This window comes from Panthera uncia, chromosome B4 (genome assembly GCF_023721935.1).
Source record: "Panthera uncia isolate 11264 chromosome B4, Puncia_PCG_1.0, whole genome shotgun sequence".
NCBI classification, from domain to species: domain Eukaryota; kingdom Metazoa; phylum Chordata; class Mammalia; order Carnivora; family Felidae; genus Panthera; species Panthera uncia.
In genome coordinates, this window is record NC_064809.1 from 107,637,755 (window position 1) to 107,663,806 (window position 26,052).

The 26,052-nt window shown below is 36.1% G+C and overlaps 1 protein-coding gene across 1 annotated transcript in view; it reads right to left on the minus strand.

Moving 5' to 3' along the window:
• CEP290 (centrosomal protein 290) overlaps window positions 1-26,052 on the minus strand; it is a 91,512-nt gene that overhangs the window by 1,821 nt on the left and 63,639 nt on the right. Inside the window, exons 39-51 of the mRNA XM_049626055.1 lie at window positions 25,823-25,945; window positions 22,116-22,261; window positions 21,596-21,751; window positions 18,804-18,927; window positions 14,430-14,564; window positions 12,706-12,792; window positions 10,885-11,049; window positions 9,753-9,875; window positions 8,097-8,269; window positions 5,605-5,746; window positions 4,370-4,443; window positions 3,517-3,611; window positions 92-171 (exon numbers count right to left, since the gene is read on the minus strand). Of these exons, the coding sequence (XP_049482012.1) occupies window positions 92-171; window positions 3,517-3,611; window positions 4,370-4,443; window positions 5,605-5,746; window positions 8,097-8,269; window positions 9,753-9,875; window positions 10,885-11,049; window positions 12,706-12,792; window positions 14,430-14,564; window positions 18,804-18,927; window positions 21,596-21,751; window positions 22,116-22,261; window positions 25,823-25,945 (1,623 nt within the window). The remainder of the gene's footprint in view (window positions 1-91; window positions 172-3,516; window positions 3,612-4,369; window positions 4,444-5,604; window positions 5,747-8,096; window positions 8,270-9,752; window positions 9,876-10,884; window positions 11,050-12,705; window positions 12,793-14,429; window positions 14,565-18,803; window positions 18,928-21,595; window positions 21,752-22,115; window positions 22,262-25,822; window positions 25,946-26,052) is intronic.

A 26,052-nucleotide genomic window follows, 5' to 3' on the forward strand; every position in this document is an offset into this window, starting at 1 on the left:
TTAAAACTCATAGATAGTGTTCATAAAATTTGTTTTTAACAGCTATTTTCACAAAACATTTATAATATTATAATTTGATAAAATTAATTACCTTCAAATACTGCTTTTCTATATCTGAGGTTTTGAGCTGTGTCTCTAAATCTTTTACCTTTTCCGTTAGTTGATCAAGATCTGCCAAAAAAATTATAAAAATTAGACTCCACTTTTCCCCATTCTGACAAAGGATTTATTTTAGAGAACGTAAGTAGAAAACTTATGAAACCAGAACCTGGAAAAATATGGCATTTTATGACTGGAACGCTTTTCAGGATGTGAATACTGTAATGCTACCTCTCAGGTAATTCTGTAGCAGACCAAGAGAAAAGGAATATGCTAGGTATTCAATGTGTAGAATCAGCTTAATTTTTATATGGGAGAAATTATTTTCCAGAGAAAAAATATAGAGCCAGGAAAAATTGTTAGGTACTCAAAGTACAGCAAAAGAGTAAGTAGACTGTTTGTTAGGGAAGGGGCTCCAACCCAAGTTGGGTATTGGCCAAGGCTCCCGATACCCAACAGTACTGGCTGTTCCGTATCGGTCAATACACATTTACTGTGTAATTACTACGTGAAAAACTTGGTAGGCAGTGTGGATAATACACCCTAAATACCATGGTTGGAAAACGTTAAGTACACAAATAGAGCACAAAGGCTTTAATTTATTAGATTCTTACCACTCCCCTCACCTGGAGTTAACATATCTCTAATTTTATAATGAGAATCAGTGGACATGTAGGATTTATTTAATTGCCCTCTTTGCTAGAACCATTTTCTTTAAACACTACATAGGTCATATTTTGCAGCCATTGAAGGGTAAAATTTTAAAAGTAATGCTCAAGTTTGAAAATATAATGGGCAGTTGACATTTTCATGAATGAGATAGGAAGCATATTTCTATTAAGGATCATTTGGAATGGTCCCCTAATTATAAGTTGAAGACAGGAAATATTTTCCTCATCCTTTCCTTTGGGAATAGAGTTAGCAGAACCCATATTAATTTGGAAAGCAGAGAAATATTTTTCAAAATTTCACTCACCTTTGTAGAAAGTGCTAATGATTTTTTATAGAGTTGGTTCTTAATCACTGGGATGCTATATGTTACAAAGATTAGTAATGAAATAGTGCAGCAAAAGTGATTATTATGTATAGCACTTCCTGAAAGTTAGTTTAATGATATTTGATAGCTTGATAGAAATGGTGAATTCTGTTCTAAAGCATTATACCAATTAATAACAATACTTGACTATTTCATACAACTTTTTCAATATTCTCCCATATATTCTTGTTGCTACTTTGTATTTAAATAGTGCTTTAGGATTGCCAAGACAGTTTTGGTTTGATTTTAAACCTTAACAGTCTTTGAAATATAATAGGTATCCTTATCTATCTTTAAAAAGATGAAGAATATAGGGTTCAGAAATTTCCTCTCAGGAAAGTGAGGTTTAGAGAGAACTAGCCTAATGTCAACAGTATTAACAAGTCTTTGGTACTGTGCTAGTCTAGTACGCTAAGCTGGCTGCGATAAGAGATCCTGTTGTGGGGCACCTGGGTGGCTTGTCGGGTAAATGTCCAGCTTCGGCTCAGGTCACGATCCTACAGCTTGTGGGTCTGAGCCCCACACTGGGCTCTGTGCTGACTGCTCAGCCTAGAGCCTGCTTCAGATTCTGTGTCTCCTCTCTCAGCCCTTCTTCCTGCTCATGCTCTTTCTCAAAAATAAATAAACATTAAAAAAAAAATTTAAGAGATCCTGGAGACTGACTTGACTATTTTTAGTTGCTTCTTGGCAGTAATACAGTTTCTGTCATCAATAGCTGAGAACAGTGAGGGGCTTTGGAGTTTCAGATTTAGGTTTCATCCTACTTTTCTCACTTTCTAGCTGTTGTGACCGTGTTAGCCTCTTTAAGGTAAAGATCACAGGTGAAATGAAGACAATGGTACCCACCACACAGGGTTATCAAAGTTATAAAATCCTTGTTAAAGCACTTAGCATAGTGTCTGGTACAACTCCTACATGATAGCTCATACACAGTAGTAACAAGAATATGTGGTGGAATACTGAAAAAGCTGTATGAAATAATCCAAGATTGTTCAGATACAAATTGGTATAATCCTTTGGAACAGAATTTGCCATTTCCATCAGGCTATCAAATATACATAATGAACAAATGACTCTTGTTTACAGTGATGTTCTAAAAAGTCAACATGAACAATGAATTAGTGAATATTAAACCGTTACTCATAGGGAAAACGTACATACATATACATACTCAGATCTCACGTAGATTAAAATTTTAAATCCTGGAAACAACTCATTCTGGTCAATTTTTTTTTTTAATGTTTATTTTTGAGAGAGAGAGACAGAGTGCTAGTGGGGGAGATGCAGAGAGAGAGGGAGACAAAGAATCCAAAGCAGACACCAGGCTCTTAGCTGTCAAGCACAGAGCCTGATGCGGGGCTCAAACTCACGGACCGCAAGATCATGACCTGAGCTGAAGTCGGATGCTCAACTGAGCCACCCAGTGGCTGACTGAGCGCCCCTGGTCAATTCTGTTGTGTTTTAAAAAAAATTGTTCAGAAAAAATTCAGAAGTATCAAGTGATTCTTCTGAGGCTGCCCCACTAGTAAGTGTCAGAATTGGGATTTAAACCCTGTCCAACTGGCTCCAGAACCAGTTTATCACCCTATGCTGTACTGTCTCATACTGTCTCCATAACCTCGTACTGTCTCTCATCTATATGAGAGCTGAAATAAGAATGCAGAGCTTCATGTTGTTGCATCTCATCTGAAAAACACGGGTCAAAAGTTAAATTTTTCAGTGCTGTGTATCTGCAAAAGCACCAGGAGTACTGGTTTTGGGGGTTACAAGTAAATTTTAGTGAGTGGCTGAATTCACAAATACAGAATCTGAAAATAATGAGGATCAACCATTAATTGTGTGTATGTATACATAATGCACATATGCATATGTGCATATATGCATATGTGCATTATGTATACATATGCACACAGCAGAATGATCACTTCTGAACAGAAGCATGTAGAAGGCTAGACTTTGTTTTACTTTGTAAAAGGAGAAAAAATATAGGCAATGTTTACTATATGTAGTTAATTTTAAGTTAATAAGATGACAACATTTAGAAGATAATGTTCAGAGGGTTTAAAAGGGCCTGTACTTAGAAAATGGAATCAAGAGACCTAGTATTCATTGCTTAGCATTGTATCATGATTAAATGTTAACACCATATGGAACACAAAGAGAAAAACACTTGAGCACCTGCTACTCAATATTATAAACAACTTAAAGGACTCAATAGGAACATTATTGTTGGAAGAAGCAAAGAGCTCTAAAAACCTGTTCCAGCGATTTGACTTTATACGAAGACAGTCATCAAAAATCTGAATAAATAAAAAAGGCAAACCCTAATTAAAACACTTGGGTTAGCTCACATGCTATAAGTATGTTATAAAATACTTTACCAGATATGGTGCTTTCAGCTCCACTTTGGTCTTTGTTAACTTCTAACTGATGGATTAATTCTGCCTTTTCTTTTTCCAGCTGTCTATTAGCTAATCTAGAACACAATGATTATGTATTAAAACAATAACAAAAACCAGACATTGCTTCATAAAATACAAGTATTTCTTATAAACTGTGTGATGTGCATTGCTTACAACTTGCTGATAGTTATAAAGGTAAACATTTATTCATTTACTCTCACTACTGTAATGCTACCATTCTCAAACTGAGGTCAAAATGAAAATTCTTTATGTTTTGTAAAGTCTGATCTGATATCATTTTAAAAAAAATTTTTTTTTTTTAACGTTTATTTATTTTTGAGACAGAGACAGAGCATGAATGGGGGAGGGTCAGAGAGAGGGAGACACAGAATCTGAAACAGGCTCCAGGCTCTGAGCTGTCAGCACAGAGCCCGACGTGGGGCTCAAACTCACAAACTGCGAGATCATGACCTGAGCTGAAGTCGGCCGCCTAACTGACTGAGCCACCCAGGCGCCCCTGATCTGATATCATTTTTAAGAGTTTTCCTGTTGGAGGAACCTCATGGGAGTATTCCACACAGAATCCGGAAAGTAAATAATTTTTTTTCATTAATTAATATTTGCCTCTGGGCAAATTAGGATCTGGTTGACCCTGTTTTGTTTTTTTTCAGCATCTATTATGTAAAAGAGTAATTGGCATTAGAAGGATGAAATAAGACTGATAAGCCTGTTAGGCATCAAGTTTGAAAAATCCTAATCTCTAGATATAGCAAACCTGGTTATATCAAAAGATTTTTTTCTTAAATGGTAGTCATATGAACAGATAATGTACCTTAGAACTTGAAGCGCCCGTTGAAGGCTCTGCTCTGTCTCAGCACCTTCAGGAACATGTTTGAGAATCTCAATCTTTGGGCACAAAAAGAGAGCAAAGTTTGATATGGAACTAGAGTTTTAGAACGATACATATTTTCAGTAAAGCATCTTGAATGTGGGGTTTTCCAAAAGCACATATGAGCACTTATCTATGGTGTTCCATTCACTAATCATTCGATAATTACTGAGTACTGCTTGCCCAGGCACTGAGGATATAATAATGTGCCAGAGGAAGGAAGGACTATCAAGAAGAATAACTCTGGGTAAGAGGATGGAGAGCCATGGAAGGTAGATGAAGGGCTAAGGAAGGTCTGAGGAGCCTCTGTTTTATCAGAGATCTAGGGGGCTATGAAAATATTTCGGTACAGAGGCAAACAAGTGCAAGATCCTAAAGCTTGAGTTTGGCCAATTCAAAGGACTCGAAGGTCAGTGTGAATGAGGGAAAGCAAAGATGAGGCTAGAAAGGAAACCAGATGCCGGACCACATAGGTCCTTATAGGCTATGCAGAGTACTTTAGAATTTTATTCTGCGGTAATGGGGAACCACCAGAAGACTCTGAGGACAGGGTGCTAGGATTTTCTTTATACTTAAACGGCTGACTCTTCAGCCATGTGGAGAAGAGATCAGGAATAGGGACAAAGCGAAACAAGGCAAGAGTGGAAGCAGGGAGGCCAGTTAGGAAATTGTAACAGTTCACATGTGAGAGAATAGCTTAGACTGACAGTGTTGGAGGTGTGGAGACGTCAAATTTGAGATCTATTTTGAAAATAAGAGCTGATGTTATTTAATGAAAAAGATGGGGTGCAAAAGAAGGAATTGATAATCTAAGGTTTTTGGCTTAAACAAATGGTTGAATGGTGGTGCCATTCACTTAAGAGGGGCCTTCTAGGGGAGGAATTGAGTTCCATTAAAAAAAATTTTTTTTAAATGCTTATTTTTGAGAGAGCTTGAGCAGGCGAGGGGCAGGGAGAAGGGGGAACAGAGGATCTGAAGCCGGGCTCTGCGCCGACAGCAGAAGCTCTATGCAGGGCTTGAATTCACGAACTGCAAGACCATGACCTGAGGTGAAGTCAGGCACTTAACCAACTGAGCCACCCAGTTGCCCCAAGAGTTCATTTTTATATACATAAGATAATGCCAAGAAGTGGCTTGAGATGAAATGCATTATTTTCTCGGAAAGAAAAATTACTTGCTTGTTGCTCCAGGTCTTCAGTGTATTTCTTAGCTTTTTGTTCCCTCTCTGTTGCTTGTTTTACAAGCTGTTTAAGATCAGTAAGGTTTTGCGTTTTTTTGGCAATGTCAGTTTCCAGTTCTTTCAGCTTGGTTTCATACATTCTAAAAGTAAAGAAAAAATAGTGTAGACATGGAAATAATTCATTGATTTAAAAGCCAGTTCAAGTCATTGCACTAAAAATAACAGAGTATCTTACCCTGCTTCTTCTATTCAAATCTTTTACTGCTGCATATTTACTTAGCATTAGGTGACAACAAGGGATAAGTACCCCTAATTAACAAGCCAATTAAAATAGAGGATTTTGGTGTTTCCCAAGGTTATAAACAAGGATGGAGCCTGTTTGATCACTAGCAAAAAGATTACAATTAGTTTTTTTTTTTTCAGTGACAAACCAAAAAATAGTGCAATTCATCAGATTATCAAATTCGGTATTACAGGGTAGTCTCAGAAATAAAGATCACAAACTAAGCAGTTCATACATACATTATGTATACCTGCATAGAAGCATACAAAAAAAGGTACCCAGGTAGAGCAAAACCAAAAGGACACTATTGGGAGAGGAAAAATATGCAAAAGCATGGGTGAGAAAATGGTACATGACAATCTGAATAGATCTGTAGCCTTTAAAGAAATGACCAATAATTTAAAAAAAATCTAGACTCCAAAAGGAAATTTTAAAACATTGAGCCAAAATGATTTTAAAAACATATACCACCTTAAAGGGAGACAATGCTTATAATATTCAAAGTTTCCCACAGAAAAGAAAAAGAATGCTTTGCCAACAAAATCAGGTAAGGACATTACAAGGAACAGAAATTATTATTTCAATACATTCAAATGGTTTTGTTTTTGTTTTTTACATTTATTTATTTTTGAGAGACAGAGCACAAGTTGGGAGGGGCAGAGAGAACGAGACACAGAATCCGAAGCAAGCTCCAGGCTCTGAGCTGTCAGCCCAGAGCCCGACGCGGGGCTTGAACTCACTAACTGTGAGATCATGACCTGAGCCAAAGTCAGACGCTTAACCGACTGAGCCACCCAGGCGCCCCTCAAATAGTTTTTGATAAATCTGAGAAACCGTGATCAGAAAGGAGTGTTCTTAACTTGACAGACTCCACTGAAGGGATGAAATACCAGAAGCTTACTCCTTCACTTCATTCGATTCTCTGCTCAAGTGCCACCCAATCTTCTCTGATCACCCCATATATAATAGCTGCGGCATCACCCGGCCTGTCTTAGCAGTCAGTATAAGGACTGATGACAACAGATGTCATTGGTCTGTTGAGTAAATAGAACATCTATGAAGACTGCAGCATGGGAGAGATCTAATGTGTCAAGGGTCCCAGAAGAGATCTCTAAACACTTCACTGAGGTGGGTGTATAATCCCAGCTGCAGATCTTAACAAGTTTTGTTTTTTTTTCTTTTGAGTTTAGGGAGGTTCTTGAGGTCAAGGATCAGACAGGATTAGCCTTCACTCTGTCAAGTGGATTCTACATAATTTACATAACTTTTTCAGGAGTTTACTGAAGGCCTTACCCAGTGCTCAGTTACCTGTACAGTGCACAGATTAAAAACACACAAATTATGTATAAGGCAAAGTCCTCTTCAATTATGGTTAAATATCACCCCTCTCAAATGCTTATAAACCCTTTTCACATTAATAATCTTTTCTGTAGCTTCACAGAGCCCTTTTCAGAAAAGGAAAGACAGACGACCATCTCTATAGATCAAAAAAACAACAACAAAACTTGAACTCACAGAAGAGATGTAATTTATTTAAGGCCACAGTGAGAATTAGGTATTCCAAAGTCATGGAAACCACCTGGTTCCACAGGAACCAGACAAAGTCGGCCTTTTAGAGATACATCTAACGTGAAGCAGAATGTGTGGCATGTAGTATGTACTGAGTATATTATCTGCTTAAAAAATCTCAAAGTAACTCAAAATCCCTTCTGAGTCTACGTGTGATTGTAGAAGGAAATAAAGGACCAACCAAGAAGTCTACTGGATAGAGTCGGTGGTTGAGCACCTCAGCTGGGGTCCAAGCAGACAAAAGAGACCCCTTTTCCCTGATACCTATCACACATTATTTCCTTTTACCCCCTCGCACTAGCCTTCTCACAGAGTTAAGAGAGAACTGGGAAGCAGGATTCTGAGCGCTCTCAGTACTGTGTTAGGAACCAAGGACCCAGCTCCAACACCCTCAGCCCAGCCCCAGCCCCGGTGTGTCCATATCCTGCCACCCACATTCATTAAATGTTTGAAGGAAGAAACAAACACTTTTTTTTTCTGTCCTAGCACTGCCAAAAGTATCCTATTAAAGCAAACAACCAAATAGTTCATCAGGAAAGAACTAAATTAATCAGAGTAGTGTCCTATTCTTTTGAAACAATAAAGGCAGCATTGGAACTGATTAAACTTTGTGCAAATGATAAATTATTTGTTCCTACCTTGTAACAACAATTGATTTCCAGCTCTTGCTGTCAGCACCTTCAAGCTGTGGACCTCTACTTTCTGCCAACTGTAATCTCTTGCCAGTCTCTTCTAGTTGAACTGTCATCTTCTCATTTAATATCTCTAAATTATTCTTAGCTATCCGCAATTTCTCTGCAGCTTCAGTCTCCTATCATTAAAGGCTAATTAGTACATGATGACAAAACAATACTGTTCTCATAGATACAATATATTCAAAATTACCACCACAAATTAGAAAACAAAAGTAACCTGGAGCTCTAAACGCTGATTAAAATTCTAATAAAAATCCAATGTTTCCTTTACTCTAAAACAGCAGTATGATCATAATAATTAGAACAACAGATGATGTAAACCAGGTTAGAAAAATACATTTGTGGGCACATGGGGTAGCTCAGTCACTTAAGCGTCCAACTCTTGATTTTGGCTCAGGTCACGAGCTCACGATTTGTTAAGATCGAGCCCCACTTTCAGTGCAAAGCCTGCTTGTGATTCTCTCTCCCTCTCTCTCTCTGCCCCTCCCGCACTCATGCACCCGTACTCTTTCTCACAATAAATAAATAAACATTAAAAAAATACATTTGCAAGTATTTTACTCTAGCGGTTGCTTTAAGTTTGTCATTTTTGGTGTGTCTGTGTGGCTCAGTCAGTTAAGCATCGACTTTGGCTCAGGTCATGATCTCGTGTTTTGTGAGTTGAGCCCCAAATCAGGCTCTGGGCTGATGGCTCAGAGCCTGGACCTGCTTCAGATTCTGTGTCTCCCTCGCTCTTGGCTCCTCCCCCACTCGTGCTTTCTCTCTCTCTCTCTCTCTCTCTCTCTCTCTCAAAATAAAACAAAAAACATTAAAAAAATTAAAAACAATAAATTTGTCGTTTTGTTTGGTTACTTTACATTTGTCATAGTATTTATAGAATAATGGGATAATGTCTTAACACACTTAAAAGAGGTTTTGTTTTGACGACTATTTGAGAGACCTAGCTATGAGCACAAACTATGTGTAAGTACCATAAATTATTTCCACTAGTAAACATCCATGCAAAGCACACTACCACTATGGCCTCACAATATATTCAGATACTATTGTAACCAGTTTAAAAATCTCAATTTCAGTTTATTCACTGAATCATCCATATAAATAATAACACCTAGTTGTCTGGGGCAAGGAATATATTTCACGACTTAAATAGAAATAGAAAGGGATCTTACTATTTAACATAACCGTTTCATATATTCCTTACTCTATACCAATCATTGTTCTAGGCCATGTACACAAATATTAACTCACTTAAGTCCCACAGCAGCTCTGTGAAAGAGATATTTATGATTCCCAACTTCATAGACGAGGAAATTGAGCATTAGAGGGGGGGCTGGTAGCTTGTCCTTGTTTCCACAGCCAGTTAGTAATAGAGCTAGGATTTGACTCCCAGACATGTGGCTTCTACATTATACTGCTGCTTAATTTTTGTATTTTCAATGTTCCTCATAGTGAAAGGATGGCAGCCAAAAAGATACAATTCCTAAGTCTCTGAATATCTACTTTGAATAGACATTCTCATCAAATTTTTCATTCACTTTTTCAAAGATATATTACTTAAGATAAAAAAGTAATTATAATCAGTAAAGAAAGTCATACTTTTTTAAGTTCTTTACGAAGTCTTTCATTTTCCGCAACAATTTTCTCTGTGCCTTTGGTCTTGGATTCATAGTGCATGCTCAACTGACGTCCAAGATGAACTTTAAGTTTTTCTAATTCAGCCTAGTAAAAGATAAATTATACATTATCGGAACAAGGAAATAAAAGACGATCCTATAAACTCGTAAAACTTAATCCATAACAGTTTTAGAGATTATTTTTGATAGAATTAAAGTTTTCCCTTTCATACTGGTCATCTAGAGCAGAGGTTCCCAACCTTGGCTACACATTAGAACGAGCTGATGACTTAAAATCACAACACCTATGGTAGGACCCACCCCAAAAGAATCTAATCAATGTCAGGCTTGGGGGCTTAGGCACCTGCATATTTGAAAATAGACACTAGTGAGTGAGAATGCCAGAGTGAGAACCATTGGTCTTGAAATAATAAAATGCCCAAGTGGAGCTACTCTAATTTCTCTTGGCCTTGTCTCCGACAGGTTTTTCTGTATATGTAAAACAGTTACTGCATCTCTTAAAACCGTTTTAAATAGCAGGAATATATTTAAAAATTTTCTTTAAAACATGGAAATTATGTTGGGGTGCCTGAGTGGCTCAGTCAGCTGGGCGTCTGACTTCGGCTCAGGTCATGATCTCGGGGTCTGTGAGTTCAAGCCCCGCGTCGGGCTCTGTGCTGACAGCTCAGAGCCTGGAGCCTGCTTTGGATTCTGGGTCTTCCTCCCTCTCAGCCCCTCTCCTGCTCTCTCCCCCCCCCCACCGAAGAATGAATAAACATTTAAAAAATTTAAAAGAAAATGGAAATTATAATGGTGAAAACATTCCATGCAAATTATCACATTGAGAAACTTAACAGAAGACCATGGTGGAAGGGAAGTAAAAAAATAGTTACAGAGAGGGAGGGAGGCAAACCATAAGAGACTCTTAAATACAGAGAACAAACGGTTGATGGGAGGGGGAAGAGGGGGAGAGGGGAAAATGGGTGATGAGCACTGAGGAAGGCACTTGTGGGGATAAGCACTGGGTGTTGTGTAAGCGATGAATCATGGGAATCTACCACAAAACAAGAGCACACTGTATACGCTGTATTTTAGCCAACTTGACAATATGTTACCTTCAACTTTTCATTTTCCAGCTCAATATTAGCCATTTTTTCACTGGTCAGTACTCCTGATGCTTTTTTCAACTGTTCATTTTCCCTTTGGACTTTTTCAACTACTTTTTTCATTAAACCAATGGTTTTTTCTAGTTCTGGAATTGTCTTTCCACTTCTACCAGCCTACAAAAGAATAAATTAACTTTTTATTCAATCAAATATCTGAAAGAGTATGATATCAAACACCAACAACATAATACACCCATTATTACATTCATTTCTGATTCCTAACATTTGAAGCCAAAACTTGTATTCAATTTATCATTACAATAACCCTATGCAATAGGAATTATAATTCTTACTTTACATACAAGCAAATCAAGACTCAGAGAATATGATATTCCTAGTCATGTAGCTAATGAGTAACAGCTTAAATACTCTAAATTTGATGTCTGTTCCAAATGAATAAAGCTAAGAACCTAAATACTCGATTTAGCTAATGTTCTTTCCAGTATACCAGAATTCTTTTTACATGGGGAAAAAAAAAAAAAAACCCACAAAAGAAGAGTTGTGTCATTAAAGAGCTCATGAGTTACCAAATTTGAATTGCAGAATAGAGGTGATTTTCTAACAATGGCCATGATTAAGAAATTCAGTTTCTGTCCAGTATAAATACAAGAGACATCTGCAATTAAAAAAACCTAGTGTAGAGTTATCAACAGAGATAGGTCACCAATTAGGAAGTTCAACTGCTTATGCTTTAAAATAAAATAGTTTAAGAGTTGAGTAAAATAATCTGCTTATTGTTTTTGCATTTTAGTCAGTATTCACACTATATAATGAATAACCTTATAATACATAATTTTAATACATACTATCATAATTAAAAATCAAATTAACCCATTTAAAAAAATTATTAATGTTTGTTTACTTTTGGGAGAAGAGAGAGAGAGAGAGAGAGCATGAGCAGGGGAGGGGCAGATAGAGAGGGAGACACAGAATCTGAAGCAGGCTCCAGGCTCTGAGCTGTCAGCACAGAGCCCGACAGGGGGCTCAAACTCATAAATTGTGAGATCATGGCCTGAGTGGAAGTCGGATTCCTAACCAACTGAGCCACCCAGGTACCCCCAGGTTTTTATTTATGAAATGAATGTTGCTGTCAAGCTAGATATTTGTTCTGAATACTTTTTTCTAATAACAACTCAGTATTTTCACCAAATCTGTCACATATTTAATGTTATTACTTGAATAAGTTTTTAAATTGATTGCTTCTATCTGTGCCCCTTGCTAACATGAAAACAACAGGGGTTTAAATCTTTGGCCTGGGCCTCAAAAACAGCATTTATTCATTGTAAAAAATGAATACAAAATAACATTAGAAGAAAAACATATGAATAAAAAAACCTAGGAAACATTTACAGAGCATTATACTAAGAAGTTGCCATGGAAATCATAAAACAAATAGTCACAAAATGTTAGAATTGGACCAAGGAGCAGTGAGTAGTTACCTTAATGAACAGAAGGAAGATTCCTAGAAGTTAAAGGTTTTCAAGGTGTGAAGGGAAATGCAATGAAAAAAGATGATGTGTCCAGTTGAAATAAAATGCTTGTTATATGTGACATGTTACAGCTTGTTAATGTTAAAATACATTAATTTGAAACACAAAGAAAAGCTTAGTGATGTTTTACATTGTAGATCTGCAGAATAAAAACCAAGACTACAGGTAAGTAAAGGTATATCACTACTGTTTTGATGAATCCAAACTTTTTTTGTTTTTCATTTCCAGCTTATCACTGCTGAAATCAACACAAATATATGGCATATTCTCACACACTCACCCCTCTAACATGGCCAAGTTTCCGCTCAACTTCTGCTTTTTCTTTCTTAAGAAATTCACACATTTCCTTCAAATCTCTTACTTGATTCTGAAAGATTAAAGCAAACACATAACAGTTTAACATAGCTATAGCCACTGAAAAGGAAAGGAAAACAATTCATCTGAACTATCAATTTCTTCAACTATATAGCCTAATTGAACAAGGTCTCTACAGCAATAAGGACTTTGAACTAAGACATATATTTAAGGGCAGTGATACAAGAATATTTTATACGTAAATTTCAAGAAATATTTTCCACATTACTGCCTTTATATAAATGTAGTTTATTTTTTGTAAATGTTTATTTATTCTGAGAGTGAGTGTATGTGCATGTGCATGTGCATGCAAGTGGAGGAGAGGCAGAGAGAAAGGGAGAGAAAGAATCCCAAGCAGGCTCCCCGTGGTCAGTGCAGAACCCACGCGGGGCTCAAACTCACAAACCGTGAGATCATGACCTGAGCCAAAATCAAGAGTAGGACACTTAACTGAGCCACCCAGGCACCCTTCCAGTTTTAGAACTCTGATTTTAACCACCCCATAAATGACATATATAGATCCTTATCCAGATGGTAGAGAGAAACAGCTGATCTAATAGTATGGGTTCTAATAATGTAAAAATAAGTGTTCTAGAAGCAGGACATAACTTAATTATATCATTACCAGTGGAATTAACAGACTGCTAATATTCCAGGTTAGAAAACAGAACTGAAACAATTAGCCAGCAAAAAGAAAAAGAGATTCCCATAAATAGGATGAGATTTGGAAAACCAAAGATAAACTTCTTATAAACATCAAAATTCCTAAAAGAGATAATTATCCTAATTTTTTAAGCTTAAAGACTTACTTAATTTTTTTAAAGAAATATCCTAATTAAGAGTGATAATTGTTTTTGAAATATATCAACCATCCACTTGGCCTCAGGACTTTGAACTTGCTATTTCTGTTGTCTGGAACTCTCTTTCCAGTATTTGTATGACCCACTTCCTAACCTCCTGCCCTAGCTCTCTGATAAAATATTTTATTAAGAAAGACTTCTCTTCTCCTTGGGGCGCCTGGGTGGCGCAGTCGGTTAAGCGTCCGACTTCAGCCAGGTCACGATCTCGCAGTCCGTGAGTTCGAGCCCCGCGTCAGGCTCTGGGCTGATGGCTTGGAGCCTGGAGCCTGTTTCCGATTCTGTGTCTCCCTCTCTCTCTGACCCTCCCCTGTTCATGCTCTGTCTCTCTCTGTCCCAAAAAATAAATAAAAAACGTTGAAAAAAAAATTTATAAAAAAAAAAGAAAGCCTTCTCCTATTACCCTAATTTAAATAGCAATTCCATACAGTCCCAACCAACCCTCCCCCCACCACACACACCTTTCACACCAACCATGCTTTTCTCCTTACCACTTAACATCAACTTAACATCAGCGGACATACTGCATATTACTTATTATCAGCCTTTCCCACTAGAATATAAATTCTATGTGTGCAAGAAATATTTTGATTGCTGTTTCCCAGCACCTAGAAGAGTACCTGACAACAAAGTAGGCTTTCAATAAATAATTGTTACATGAACAAATGTAGAAAACATACCACTACCATAATATTTTATGAATATGAGTTTCTGGCATCTTCATAAACTAATACAAAGAGGGAGAAAAGGTTTTCAGGTATTAGATTTCTTAACTAAAGAACATTAAATTTACCTTTAATCTTGGCAAATCTTTATTTGCTTGTTCAAGCTGAAATTTTAGTTCAATATTTTCAGATGACAGCTTTAAGTTTTCCCTCTGAAGCTCTTGTTCTCTTTGACAGTGTTCATCTGACTCTATTCCTGAAGTCTTCAGGAAAATAAAGTTAGGAATATTTTTAAATTTTAGTAATAAAAGTTATATAGGACATATTGGATAAGAAAACCTAAAATGGTACACTTTCCCTCAAAAAATATGAAAAATTAGAGAACTCTAAAAAAAAATGACCCTAAAGAAGTCAGAATATAAAAATTGCAGGAGAAAAGGTAATACAGTTTAATATAGAAAGCACAGTGAAGTATGTCTTAAAAACATCCACACGTATAATGTCTACATGTATATGCTCTTCTAAGACTAATTTGTGCTAATTTTTCCTGTCCAAAAGTAAAATATGACTATTATTTGTTATGGTTTATATTATGCCCTAAATCCTACCCCACCCCAAAATTCATACGTTGAAGTCCTAATCCCAGTACCTCAGAATGTGACCTTGTTTGGATATAGGGCTTTTCCAGAGGTACTCAAGTTAGGGTCATTAGGGTTGGCCCTAACCCGGTATGAGTAGTGTTCTTATGAAAAAGGGAAATTTTGATACAGAGATATGCATAGAAAGAAGATAATGTAAAGAGGGCACAACTGGCCATCTACAAGCCAAGGAGAATGGCCTGGAATAGATTCTTCCCTCACAGGTTAAAGGAGTCATCAACCCTGCCAATACCTTGATTTTGGACTCATGGCTTCCAGAACTGTGAGAATAAATTTGTCAGGTCACCAAATCTGTGGTGCTTTGTTACAATAGCCCTAGCAAACTAACACACGAGCCTCCAAAAAGAAGTGCCTTAATTCTTTCCTCTTTCGGAAAGCTCTTCTTCGTTCCTTAAGTGCAAGTTATAACTTCCTCCTCTGATATCCAGTAACACTATATTGCATTTCTTTTGGCACGAATCTACCTTGGGCTATTATTTATGTTCATTCTTCCTTCTCATTCTAAACTACAGGTCATTTGAAAGAGAAATATGTGCTTGATTTCCTTTTTTCTATAAAGGGGGTAGAAAACCACCCACCTCCTATGATTGTTATGAGCATCATATGAAACATTTTGTGCAAGTACTCAGCATAGCTTTAGTTTTTCCTCCCCCATCCCATTCTCTCTCTGTGGTTTGATGGGCTATCAAGTCAATAACTCCAAAGACATTATAGTTTAAAAAATGCAATGTTATACAAATATATCCATGGCTCTATAATAGCTTTTAAATTAGCAGTAGGTTAAATACTTTATATTCCGATATATTTACCCTTGGGTAATAAAAGCAAAAGAAATTAAAGACATTAAAACATAGAATATAGAAAAGTAAAGAAATTCTAGGCTATTTGATTCTGACCTGAGGGCGCAGAACCCTGGCAGAAACACTGCCTGTGTCCAACCTGACTTGTCTTTGTTCAAAGGAATGTGTGTGCATCTCTTTGTGTGCAAAAGACAGACATATTTGTTAATGTCTGTACCACAGGAATATGTCCTTGCTTATGCTCATTCTCTGTCAAATAACCCAAGTATCCATTCTGATTCTGCTACTATTAGGCTAACACTAGGCAAAGCATGCCACCTGCAAGGTCCTCAGTTTCTGCATCTTACAAATGAAGGCACAAGATGGGGTAATTTTTAAGGCCTCTTCAGACATGGAAATCTGTAATGAATGCCCTGTCCCTGAGCTCTTCTGTCACCCTCACTTCATCTCTTCTGTCTGTGGTAGCGATTTAACAAGTGATAAACACTTATGGGTACCACTGATTGACAGACATAATATTTGCTAATTATCAACCACAGAAGAGAGTAATTCTATCTGATGATCTCACATGAGGATTTTTTTTTTTAACACATTCTCCTAAAACATGGATGCAATTATGTAAGTACATACAGATCGTTTTTTCCCCACAATTCTCAAAAAACAAAAGTATTAGTTGAAATCGTCCAATTTCTGGAAAACAAATTCTAATGAAACTCTGTATTGTGTAAAAGTAATATAAGTAAAATTCTTGCATAATGAATTTTATGAGATTTCCAATTCTTTTATGGAAGAGGAATCCTGTTGAAAGGAATACAGTGCTAGAAACCAAATTCTTAGTGGATGGGAGTTTAGAAACACACAGTGGGAGCCTCAATTTTACAGTTACTTATTATCAAGGGAAAAAAGAGAAGGATTATGAACTTGGATAAAGATATGAAATAAGAAGTCACTTTCATCCATGTTTTCTTAACCTTTATTTTTATTTTTTTAAATGTTTATTTATTTTGAGAGAGTGGGGGAGGGGCAGAGAGAGAGGGAGAGAGAGAATCCCAAACAGGCTCCACACTATTAGTGTGGAGCCTGATGCAGGGCTCGATCCCATGAAACATGAGATCATGACCTAAGCAGAAATCAAGAGTTGGATGCTTAACCAACTGAGCCACCCAGGCACCGCCCCCGCCCCCCCCCATTTTCTCTTAAGATTTAAATGTTTGTTTTTATTGATGTGTTTAGGACTTAGGTGACTGGCATATCTAGGTGGAAAGGATAAGGGGAAAAAAAAAGATATATTCTATTTGATTTCAAGTGGAGACAAACATGTCTTTGTCTGTACTGCATTGTAAACTGACCAAAAGTAGTGTGTACATGGAGAGATCATCAACTGTGAAGTTAGACCTGTGTTTAGATCCTGGTTCTGCATCACTAGAGATGATACTCATGCTCGAAGCTTCCCATGTAAAACAGAAACAATACTCTGCAAATATGTGAAAATTATACCTCAGCATCGAGCCTAATACAACATAGACAGCAACACATGCAAACTCCCTTTATTCATTATACCAAAGTATGTTATAAAATATGTGGCAAAAAGATGACCAAGTAATGTCACACAGTATCCTAACACATTTTTACTGATATTATTCACTGTAATAAAAGTTTGTGATGAGATTTCAGAGCACCTTGAGTTAGAAATTTCTAAGGCAAAATGCATACCTCTAAAGAGCCTGGTTTTGTTATCCTGTTACCTAACACTTTTTAAGTGAGTACCAGTGGTAAAACAGTGAGTACTAAAATCAATAAGAAATGCATAACCATTAATTTTTATAGGAACTCGTCAATTAGAGGTTAATACACACTTCATGAATAGTTAATATTTTTTTACAAATCCTACGCAATTGATTTCCATTTGCACCACATACTGTATACCACTTGCTATAAGAAACAAACACAGGACTGCCATGGACTCAAACCTGGGACACTTCATTTCTTGGCTGGACTGGTACATCGGTTTCAGAATTTGCCTGTGCTTCCTCCTCAGCACTCTCAGTCAGTGCAGCAGCAACTGTGGCACAATCACGGTCTTCTCCGGCAGATCCTTCTGGATCCAGGTGGTGGTCGTGACTCACATCTTCAGCTGTGTGTCCCTTTCCTTTCACATTCTTGCCTAGCTCATTCTCTTCCTTGTTTTCATGTTCCTGTTTATTATTTTCATGATAGTCTTGATTAATTTTCTCAATTTCAGGATCTGGTTCATTTTCAAAATTGGACTTAACATCTGCCATGGTACCATTAGTTGACCTAAACGGACTTGATTTATTTTTTGGTCTTGCCTCAGATTTATTTAACTCCGCAGAATCTACAATATCTTCTGTTGTGTGTCTTTCTTCATTACTGTAATGCCGTAGAATACTTTTAGGTACCTGATGATGTAAGTTGTTACTGGCATCTATTTCCTTCCCATTTTTAATTCTGAACACCATTATGGGTTTTTTTTTGTTCTTGTGGAAAGTGCTCTTTTTGTGATAAATATTATGCCTATATTTATTAACACTGGTAGCAAGGGTAGAAAGCGTAGTTGTGTCACATAACACATTCTGCTTGAAGCAGAAGAAAGAGAAGAAACATGAAAAGAAGAAAAAAATAACAAAAATATACACACTATTGCTTTAAGGTAATATACAACAAACAATTCTACATTAATGATTTTTTTATAAAGGAAAACTAGAAATGTATCACACGTTTGAATGGAAACAATGCTGTATTTTTCTAATTTACTTAATTGTATGTTCTTGCCACAGCAAAACTCAAAATAATAACTTCTTTAAAATCTCTGGAATACAGTTTTATGCAAAGTCTAAGAATCTTAGGTCTACTTATGTAAGAAGGATTAAAGAAGTTAATATACATCAGTACCTGGCAAAAATAAAAGTTGGATTTAGTACATTAATATTAAGAAGAAGAAGCTTAAGGTTTTGGGCCAGATAAAGGTAAAAGTTTATATCACTTTTATTAAAAACAGAAAAATAAAAAGATGTACACTTACTGAAGGTCTAGAATATGCATCCTTTGAAAACTGTTTTTCTAAAACATGTAGTTTTTCTTGGAGGTATCTATTTTGTAAATGTAAATCTTCTATGACAGAATCTCGAGGAAGAGCTTGACGGGTTCTATGATAAAAAACAAGAGACTCTTTACTATTCAAACACCAACTTTCCACAGCTTTATTGTATTAAAATACAGAAAAGAAAATATATAATGTATTTGTTAACATTGTATTTATTTTAATTTCTATAAAACTTGTAAATTTTATAAAAATTAGGACATGACTATTTATAGTCTAATTATATATATATTACATATATATATTATATATATAGTCTAATTATATAGTCTAATTACATATATATTACAGAGGATTCACTGCAGGGCTCTTTTGAATTATGAGTTAACAAGTGTATTTAGATTTATAGAAATACATTAACATCTTTAAAGAACATGCATCTATTTATTTGGAATTATGTAAGATGAATCAAAATACTATTTTTAAAACACTATATAATAATTTCATGACATACTTCTCAAAAAGCTCAACAATATAAAAAAGGCTCTTAGTGGTGCCAGTAACAATCTGTTAGTCCAAGTCTCACATGTGTCGCCTAAGGCCCTTCATAATCTGGCCCCACTATACCTATTCAACCTAATTGTCCAGGAGTCCACCTTTAGTAAGGCAAAAAAATCTGCCCTTACCCAACATGAAAGTTTCACCCCTGCCACCATGTCTCTGCTAGGGTTCTGCTTTCTTGGAATGTCCTTCCTCCCTTTAATATCTAGATTTGATTCATAAAATTTAGAAATTCACAGTTGAACTGAGACAGAAGGCCAGTTCAATCTCTTCTATCAAATCTTCTCCAATTATTTCAGCCCATACAGGTTCACATTATTAGAAAAAACAAATTAAACCTCTAAAAGTATTAGGTTTCAAAACGAAAATATTTGATCCTGTGAAAACTGCAAAGGAGAAAAAAAGGGTTTAACATTGTTTTGAACACATGTTTAGATCAAGAAAAACAAAGAAGAGAAGGAGCCACTACTGGGATCAGACAGTAACTACAAAATAGATGTTGCAAGAAAGAATTCTTAATCACTTTTTTCTTCTCCATCAAGGAAAATTCTGAAGGATTTAAGAAACAATGACTTAGAAAAAAAGGGAATCGAATGTAGGCTAGAAACTCATGGGTACTTCTTTAAAGAAGTTCATATTACATTAATACAGACATGATCACAGGCATTAATAAAGAAACACTAATGGTAATTTTTGAAGATCAATGGAGAGGAAAAACATATGATAAATTTAAGAACATGGAAACCAATGTGACAAATTTCATATTAAAAAAAAATTAAGAACAGTAAGTATCCCCATGTCCAAATATAACAGGCAGGTACCACACTTAGAAAATAATCATTAATATGATTCTGGGCTGCTTGTAAGTACTTAGAAGAAGAAGTAACAAATTTTGTAAAACTAATCTAAGTTCATCTAAGAAGAAATGAATAAAGCAGAAAATTACAGTTTTGGGTGTTAAGACATGATTTTATCAGAAGACATAGCTTGGAAAGAGATGATGAAACCAATTTCAAAAGCTTTGCTAAAGAAATGACACTGGGGGCAGGGAGGGGGTCTGGTTCTAGGTAGAGTGGAGTAAACACACCCAATCTTGTCTCTCCCAAATGCATGGAACAGCTATTTGAGAACTCTGAAAAGTAAATATTTTACAGAGTGGGACAGTATACCAGAATCTGAAGTCGCAGCAAACAGCAGCAATTTACCTTTCCATTGCTTCTAGTGTGTCTTGGGCTGAACACAACACTGCTTGAAACCTGAAGGTGAGTGTTAGCACTGAGGGAGGAAGCTCCAGGGAAGCCTTAGAGTTCTAGCTCCAGCAAGGAGAGAGGGCACTTATGATACTCTCCAAGACAAAATCTCACCCCCCCAATATTTTTTTGTTCTCTCTGTTCTCTCGTACTCCAACCCTCAAGCAATCCCATGCTACTGGTGGCATAGGCTGCATGGGAACCCACAGGAGTCAAAATATTTAGGAAATTGGTAGAGTTGTGATTACTAAAGGGGTAGATGGGAAGTAGCCCCCTCCCTCCCCATTCCCCTTTCTGCCCTCCTATTGCTTGGCTCCAGACATACACAAAATTGCTAAAGTAAACAGTAGAACAGGGTAACCAGAGCCCCAGATTTCATCTGAAATACGAAAAGGGGGAGCCCTGGGGAAACAGACAGTGTCAGGGAGACGGCAGAAAGGGAGGAACTCAAGAAAGGGATCCTATAATGTCGTTCATGAACTTCTGGCCTCAACGTTGAGCTGTGTGTGTATGAATCTGATCTTACAGTAGCAACAACTCACAGAACTGAACTAATGGATGGAAGGCAGCCCGTATACCAGACTTCCAACAGGGAGGTGCACAGGCAGGACGGAACCAAAGAGACTATAAAGGCTTTGAAAACAAAACTGATATTAGAACCACAGCCCATAAAAAGCAGGTGGGAACTCGGGGCCTGAACCTATCCAAGACTGCCTGCCTGTGAAAACAAAAATACTACATTTTCCACAGAATTTAACCAAGATCCAAAGTTTCACAACATGATATTCAGAAGTTCAAGAATACAATCCAAATTACGTGGCATACAAAGAACCTATCTTAATTCCCACGGGAAAAGAGAACAGAACCCAAGCCTAAATAATACACATTCATTACATCAGTTTTTTTGGGTCAGCCAGTATTTCTTCATTGTAATAGGTCCCACATTTTCACATAGCAGCTTACCTCATATATGATATGTCATTTTCTAAGTCAAGATTTCTCCTTTTCAATTCTTCCAACTCTTTTTCTGACTCCAAAGCTCGCACTCCCATAACCTGATCAACAGTAATGCCAGTTGTTTTTAGTTTCCTCTGCAAAGTAAGTTTCTCTTTGTCAGCCCTGTGGGATTCAATATAGCATCATGAAAATATAAAATTCACTGTTTTACTTGTTCAATTTATTAAACTGAAGCTTACTACTAATTAAACAACATCATAAAAAAAACCCAAAAACTAGATCTTGCTGTATTTGCTATGAGCTAACACTTCAAAATTGTAGGAAACTCCATTTACAAATTGTTAAAATAATTTTAAACACATTTTAAAGAAAATAAAGTGAATCACAGATAATAAATCATAATTAAAACTATGAAATTTCTCAAATATAACATCAAATATGTACTATCAAATACAATAAAACTATGTAACTTCCAGATCAATTAAAGACTTCACAAATAATTAACTAGGGTTAAATTTAAACTCACTTGGCAAAAAGATCCTTCAAAGTATTTAACTGCTTTGTTAGAATATACACTTCCCCCTCTTTCTCTTTTAACTTGTTTCTAATTCCTTCTATTTTGGTTTGCCATTTTTTACCTTCTTCCCACCTAATTAATTCTTCTTTGGCACTCTGTAAACAATAACGAGGGAGAAAATTACCAATATTTTAATTTCAAGATTTATTAATTACAATTTACTGGAACAATGGTAAACCAATACTTCCTAGGGAATATGTGAATACATTCATTTTGCTATATAATGTCTAGAATCTTTAAACATGCCAAGCTACTAACAAAAATGCCCTTCAGTTTAAAGGTTCTGTATTCTATTATTGATGGTAAAATTCTAGGGAACAGTTTGGATTAATGTCAACAGACTTAAAAGTCTTTAAGTAAAGATTCAATAAAGATGATCATGACCAACGTAAGCTTCTAACAAAAATATGTATGTACAAATGACCAACCCAATTTTGACCAAAATAGCAATCTCCTAGCATCACAGCCTCTTCAAATCTTATCCAACAGGTGGTTATATACTGCTAATCATCTGCCATACCACTGTCGGCATTAAGTGTAGAAGCACTCTCTGATCAGAGAAAAATCAGAGAAAAAGCATTATAGTCTAATTTATGTTGGTTGGGTAGATCAGGGAAGGGGAGCAAAATACAGAAAAAAAGCAAGAAAAAAAATATTTTGTAGTATGTTAGCTGCTGGTAAGTGCTGAGCACGGAAGAGAAATAGTTAATGGCATTAGTAATGCCACTGAATACATTTCCATCAGTTTGCACTTGTAGCTCTGAATTCACCTTAATGCTATAAGTCTATTTCCTTATGTTTTCTAGTGTAGTATGCCAGAGCATCTTCATGTTGAAACATGACAGATGTAGAAACATATTATTTTTGTGAATTATTTTGTTTCTCCTTTATATTTCAATTAGGGCATTTATAATAATATTTTAAAAAAATTTTTTTTGTGTGTTTATTCATTTTTGAAAGACAGAGAGAGACAGAGCACAAGCAGGGGTGGGGCAGAGAGAGAGGGGGACACAGACTCTGAAGCAGCTCCAAGCTCCGAGCTGTCAGCACAGAGCCCGACACAGGGCTCGAACTCACGAACCATGAGATCATGACCTGAGCCGAAGTCAGACGCTTACCCGACTGAGCCACCCAGGCGCCCCTATGATATTTTTGAAATTACACATGTAGGTAATTTCTATTAACCATAAATTTCATGTGGATATTATAAAACACTGTTTATTACAAAAGGCAATGTCAGGGCTGAAAGAGTTAAAAGCCATAGTTTAAAGTCAAATGCCCATCTAAGATACATTGCCCTATCAAAACTATCTTCTTTGATACTGGCCAATTTTTTACATTATTTATTTAATTCAGTTAGCAACTATCCTTTAAAAAAACATAAAAACTTCGGTAAATGTTTAATAATTATTTTTTTCTGAAATATATACAAGAAATTTTGTGTACTTCCAGGAATGTAAATATTAGCTTGGGCATAATGGTATATAAATAAATAATTCTGCAGCATGGAATTGGGCATTTACCCTCTGATACCAGCCTCTGAAGTAAGACTGAGGGAAACAAGGCTGGAATTATTTAAAAATGAACCACAAGAAAAAAATAACAAAGGCAAACATCACCACAGATCTGTTCTTGACTGGGGGAGAAGAGAAGATGCAGGGAGAAGTTCTTTTGTCATGGTTTGTGTACCAAGAGCCACTTAGGATGGATTTCAGAATAATGTGACTGCATTTAAAATTTTTCATTCATTTAACAAATACTGAGTATCTAATACATGCTAGGGACTAGGGACTGTTGTAGGTGGTGGTTATACAACAATAAACAGGTAGAATTCCTGCCATTAAAGCTTATAGTCCAAAAGATAAACACATAGGTAAATCTCTAGTATGTCAGATAATAATAAATGCTATGGAGAAAAGTATAACAGCATAAAAAACACAGGAATGTAAGGCATGGGGGTGCGTTGACAGAGAAAAATGTACAGAAATTTCAGCATGAAATCATTGAGTATAAAAACATCCATAAATTAGAAACGCCCAATACTGTGGAATTTGAAATAATACTCTTGCTAGATTCCTGGATAGAAAATTTAATATTAGTGTTGCTCTATGTGTTGTCCTCTTTTTCTAATTAGTAATAATATAATATCATACAGTGGTATGGACTTGATGGCTTACAAAAGACTTGCACATATTGTCTCATTTGACTGCCAAAATAATCTTGGGAAATTGGCAATGCAAATAGTATCATTTCTATTTTAAGGAGAAATAAACTGAAACAGAGATTAGGAGTCTAGGCAAAGTCACAAGGCTTTCTGACAGGAATCAGGTTAGGAACTGGTATCTGAGGATTAGACCTTCGTTCAAGTGGGGAGGCAGCAAAAAAAGCAAACTGTAAGAATAAGGACATTTTTATCTTGCAATTTTTACCAGAAAAGCTTCAGACAGCAAGTATTGTGGTTCAATGTATATAAATGAAAATATTTTAATAAAAATTATACTAACACTGGTGAATTTTCATAGGACAAAAATTTTTTGGAATATACTCTATTAAGACATTTTAATCCCATTACTATTTTCTATTCAGTGGCTTAATTTTCTTTTTTATGTCCATGTTATTGAAATTATTTTATAGATACTGAATATTTTCTGCACAAATTTTACAATAAAAATTTTTCCTAACCTTAGCTTCTCCAGGCTACTACTAACACCAATATTTCTCAGGTCTCTATTGATATTTTCAGTGCTACTAAGTCTTCATTTTATTATTTGTAACAAATTTAATTATATGCACTTTAGCCAATTGAAGGGATTTGGAGGATTGATAATTTCTATCAGTAATATTTATTACAAAATAGTTGACTAGTTAACCTGTTAGAAAATTTTAAGCAACTTTTCTCACATTACAGAATCAATTTATGAGTGGTTTCGTTATTGATTACTACCAATACTGAATTCCAAATCACTTTGTTTACCCTGAACTAACAGTCCATTCTACTGGATGATAAAAAGGACACATTTGGGTCAAGGTAGTAGACTAAAAACACCCAACTTTCTTTCCCAAAGGTCAAAAGCACCTACCTGCATAAACAACTATATTGGGGAAAAGCTGGATATGTAAGGTGTGAGGGGATTTTAGAGGTACTTTGTCAGGAAGAGGACATAATGATGTTGTAGTCACTTCTGAGCGGGAATTACATTATAGGGGCACCATCATGGCTCAGTTGGTTAGTGCCTGAATCTTGATTTTGGTTCAGGTCATGATCTAGGGTCACTAAATTTCTAAAGGACAGAAACTCATCTTAGACTTCTCTATATTATTTATATTATGTGTTAGGTCCTCAAATTAATACAGTATTTTTGAGAGAGAGAGAGAGAGACAGAGAGAGCGAGCGAGCATGCGCACGCAAGCCGGGGAGAGGGGCAGGCAGAGGGAGGGAGAGACAGAATCTGAAGCAGGCTCCATGCGCATGGAGCCAAATTAGGGCTCAATTCCACGACCCTGGGATCATGACCTGAGCCAAAATCAAGAGTTAGACTCTCAACCAAATGAGCAGCCCAGGAGCCTCTAGCATATATTACCTATTCATCAATTCTATAATTTAAGTTAGGCTATCATTACATTAAACATATTAATCAGTATGTTTCTTCACATACCTTTTCTTTCATAGGCTTTATTTCTGCCTCATCCACCTTTCTTTCCAGTTGGCTTTCTAGCTTTTTAATTTTCTTTTGGAGTTCTTCAATTAAACTTTGTTTATTATCTAACAGAGATTTTCCCTAAAATATAAGATGTATTTTTACATTTTAGAAGTAAAAAAGTACCAAACAGAATACACAATAAATAGTCCAATTATAGAAACTTTTGAGGCTATAGCTAACCACAT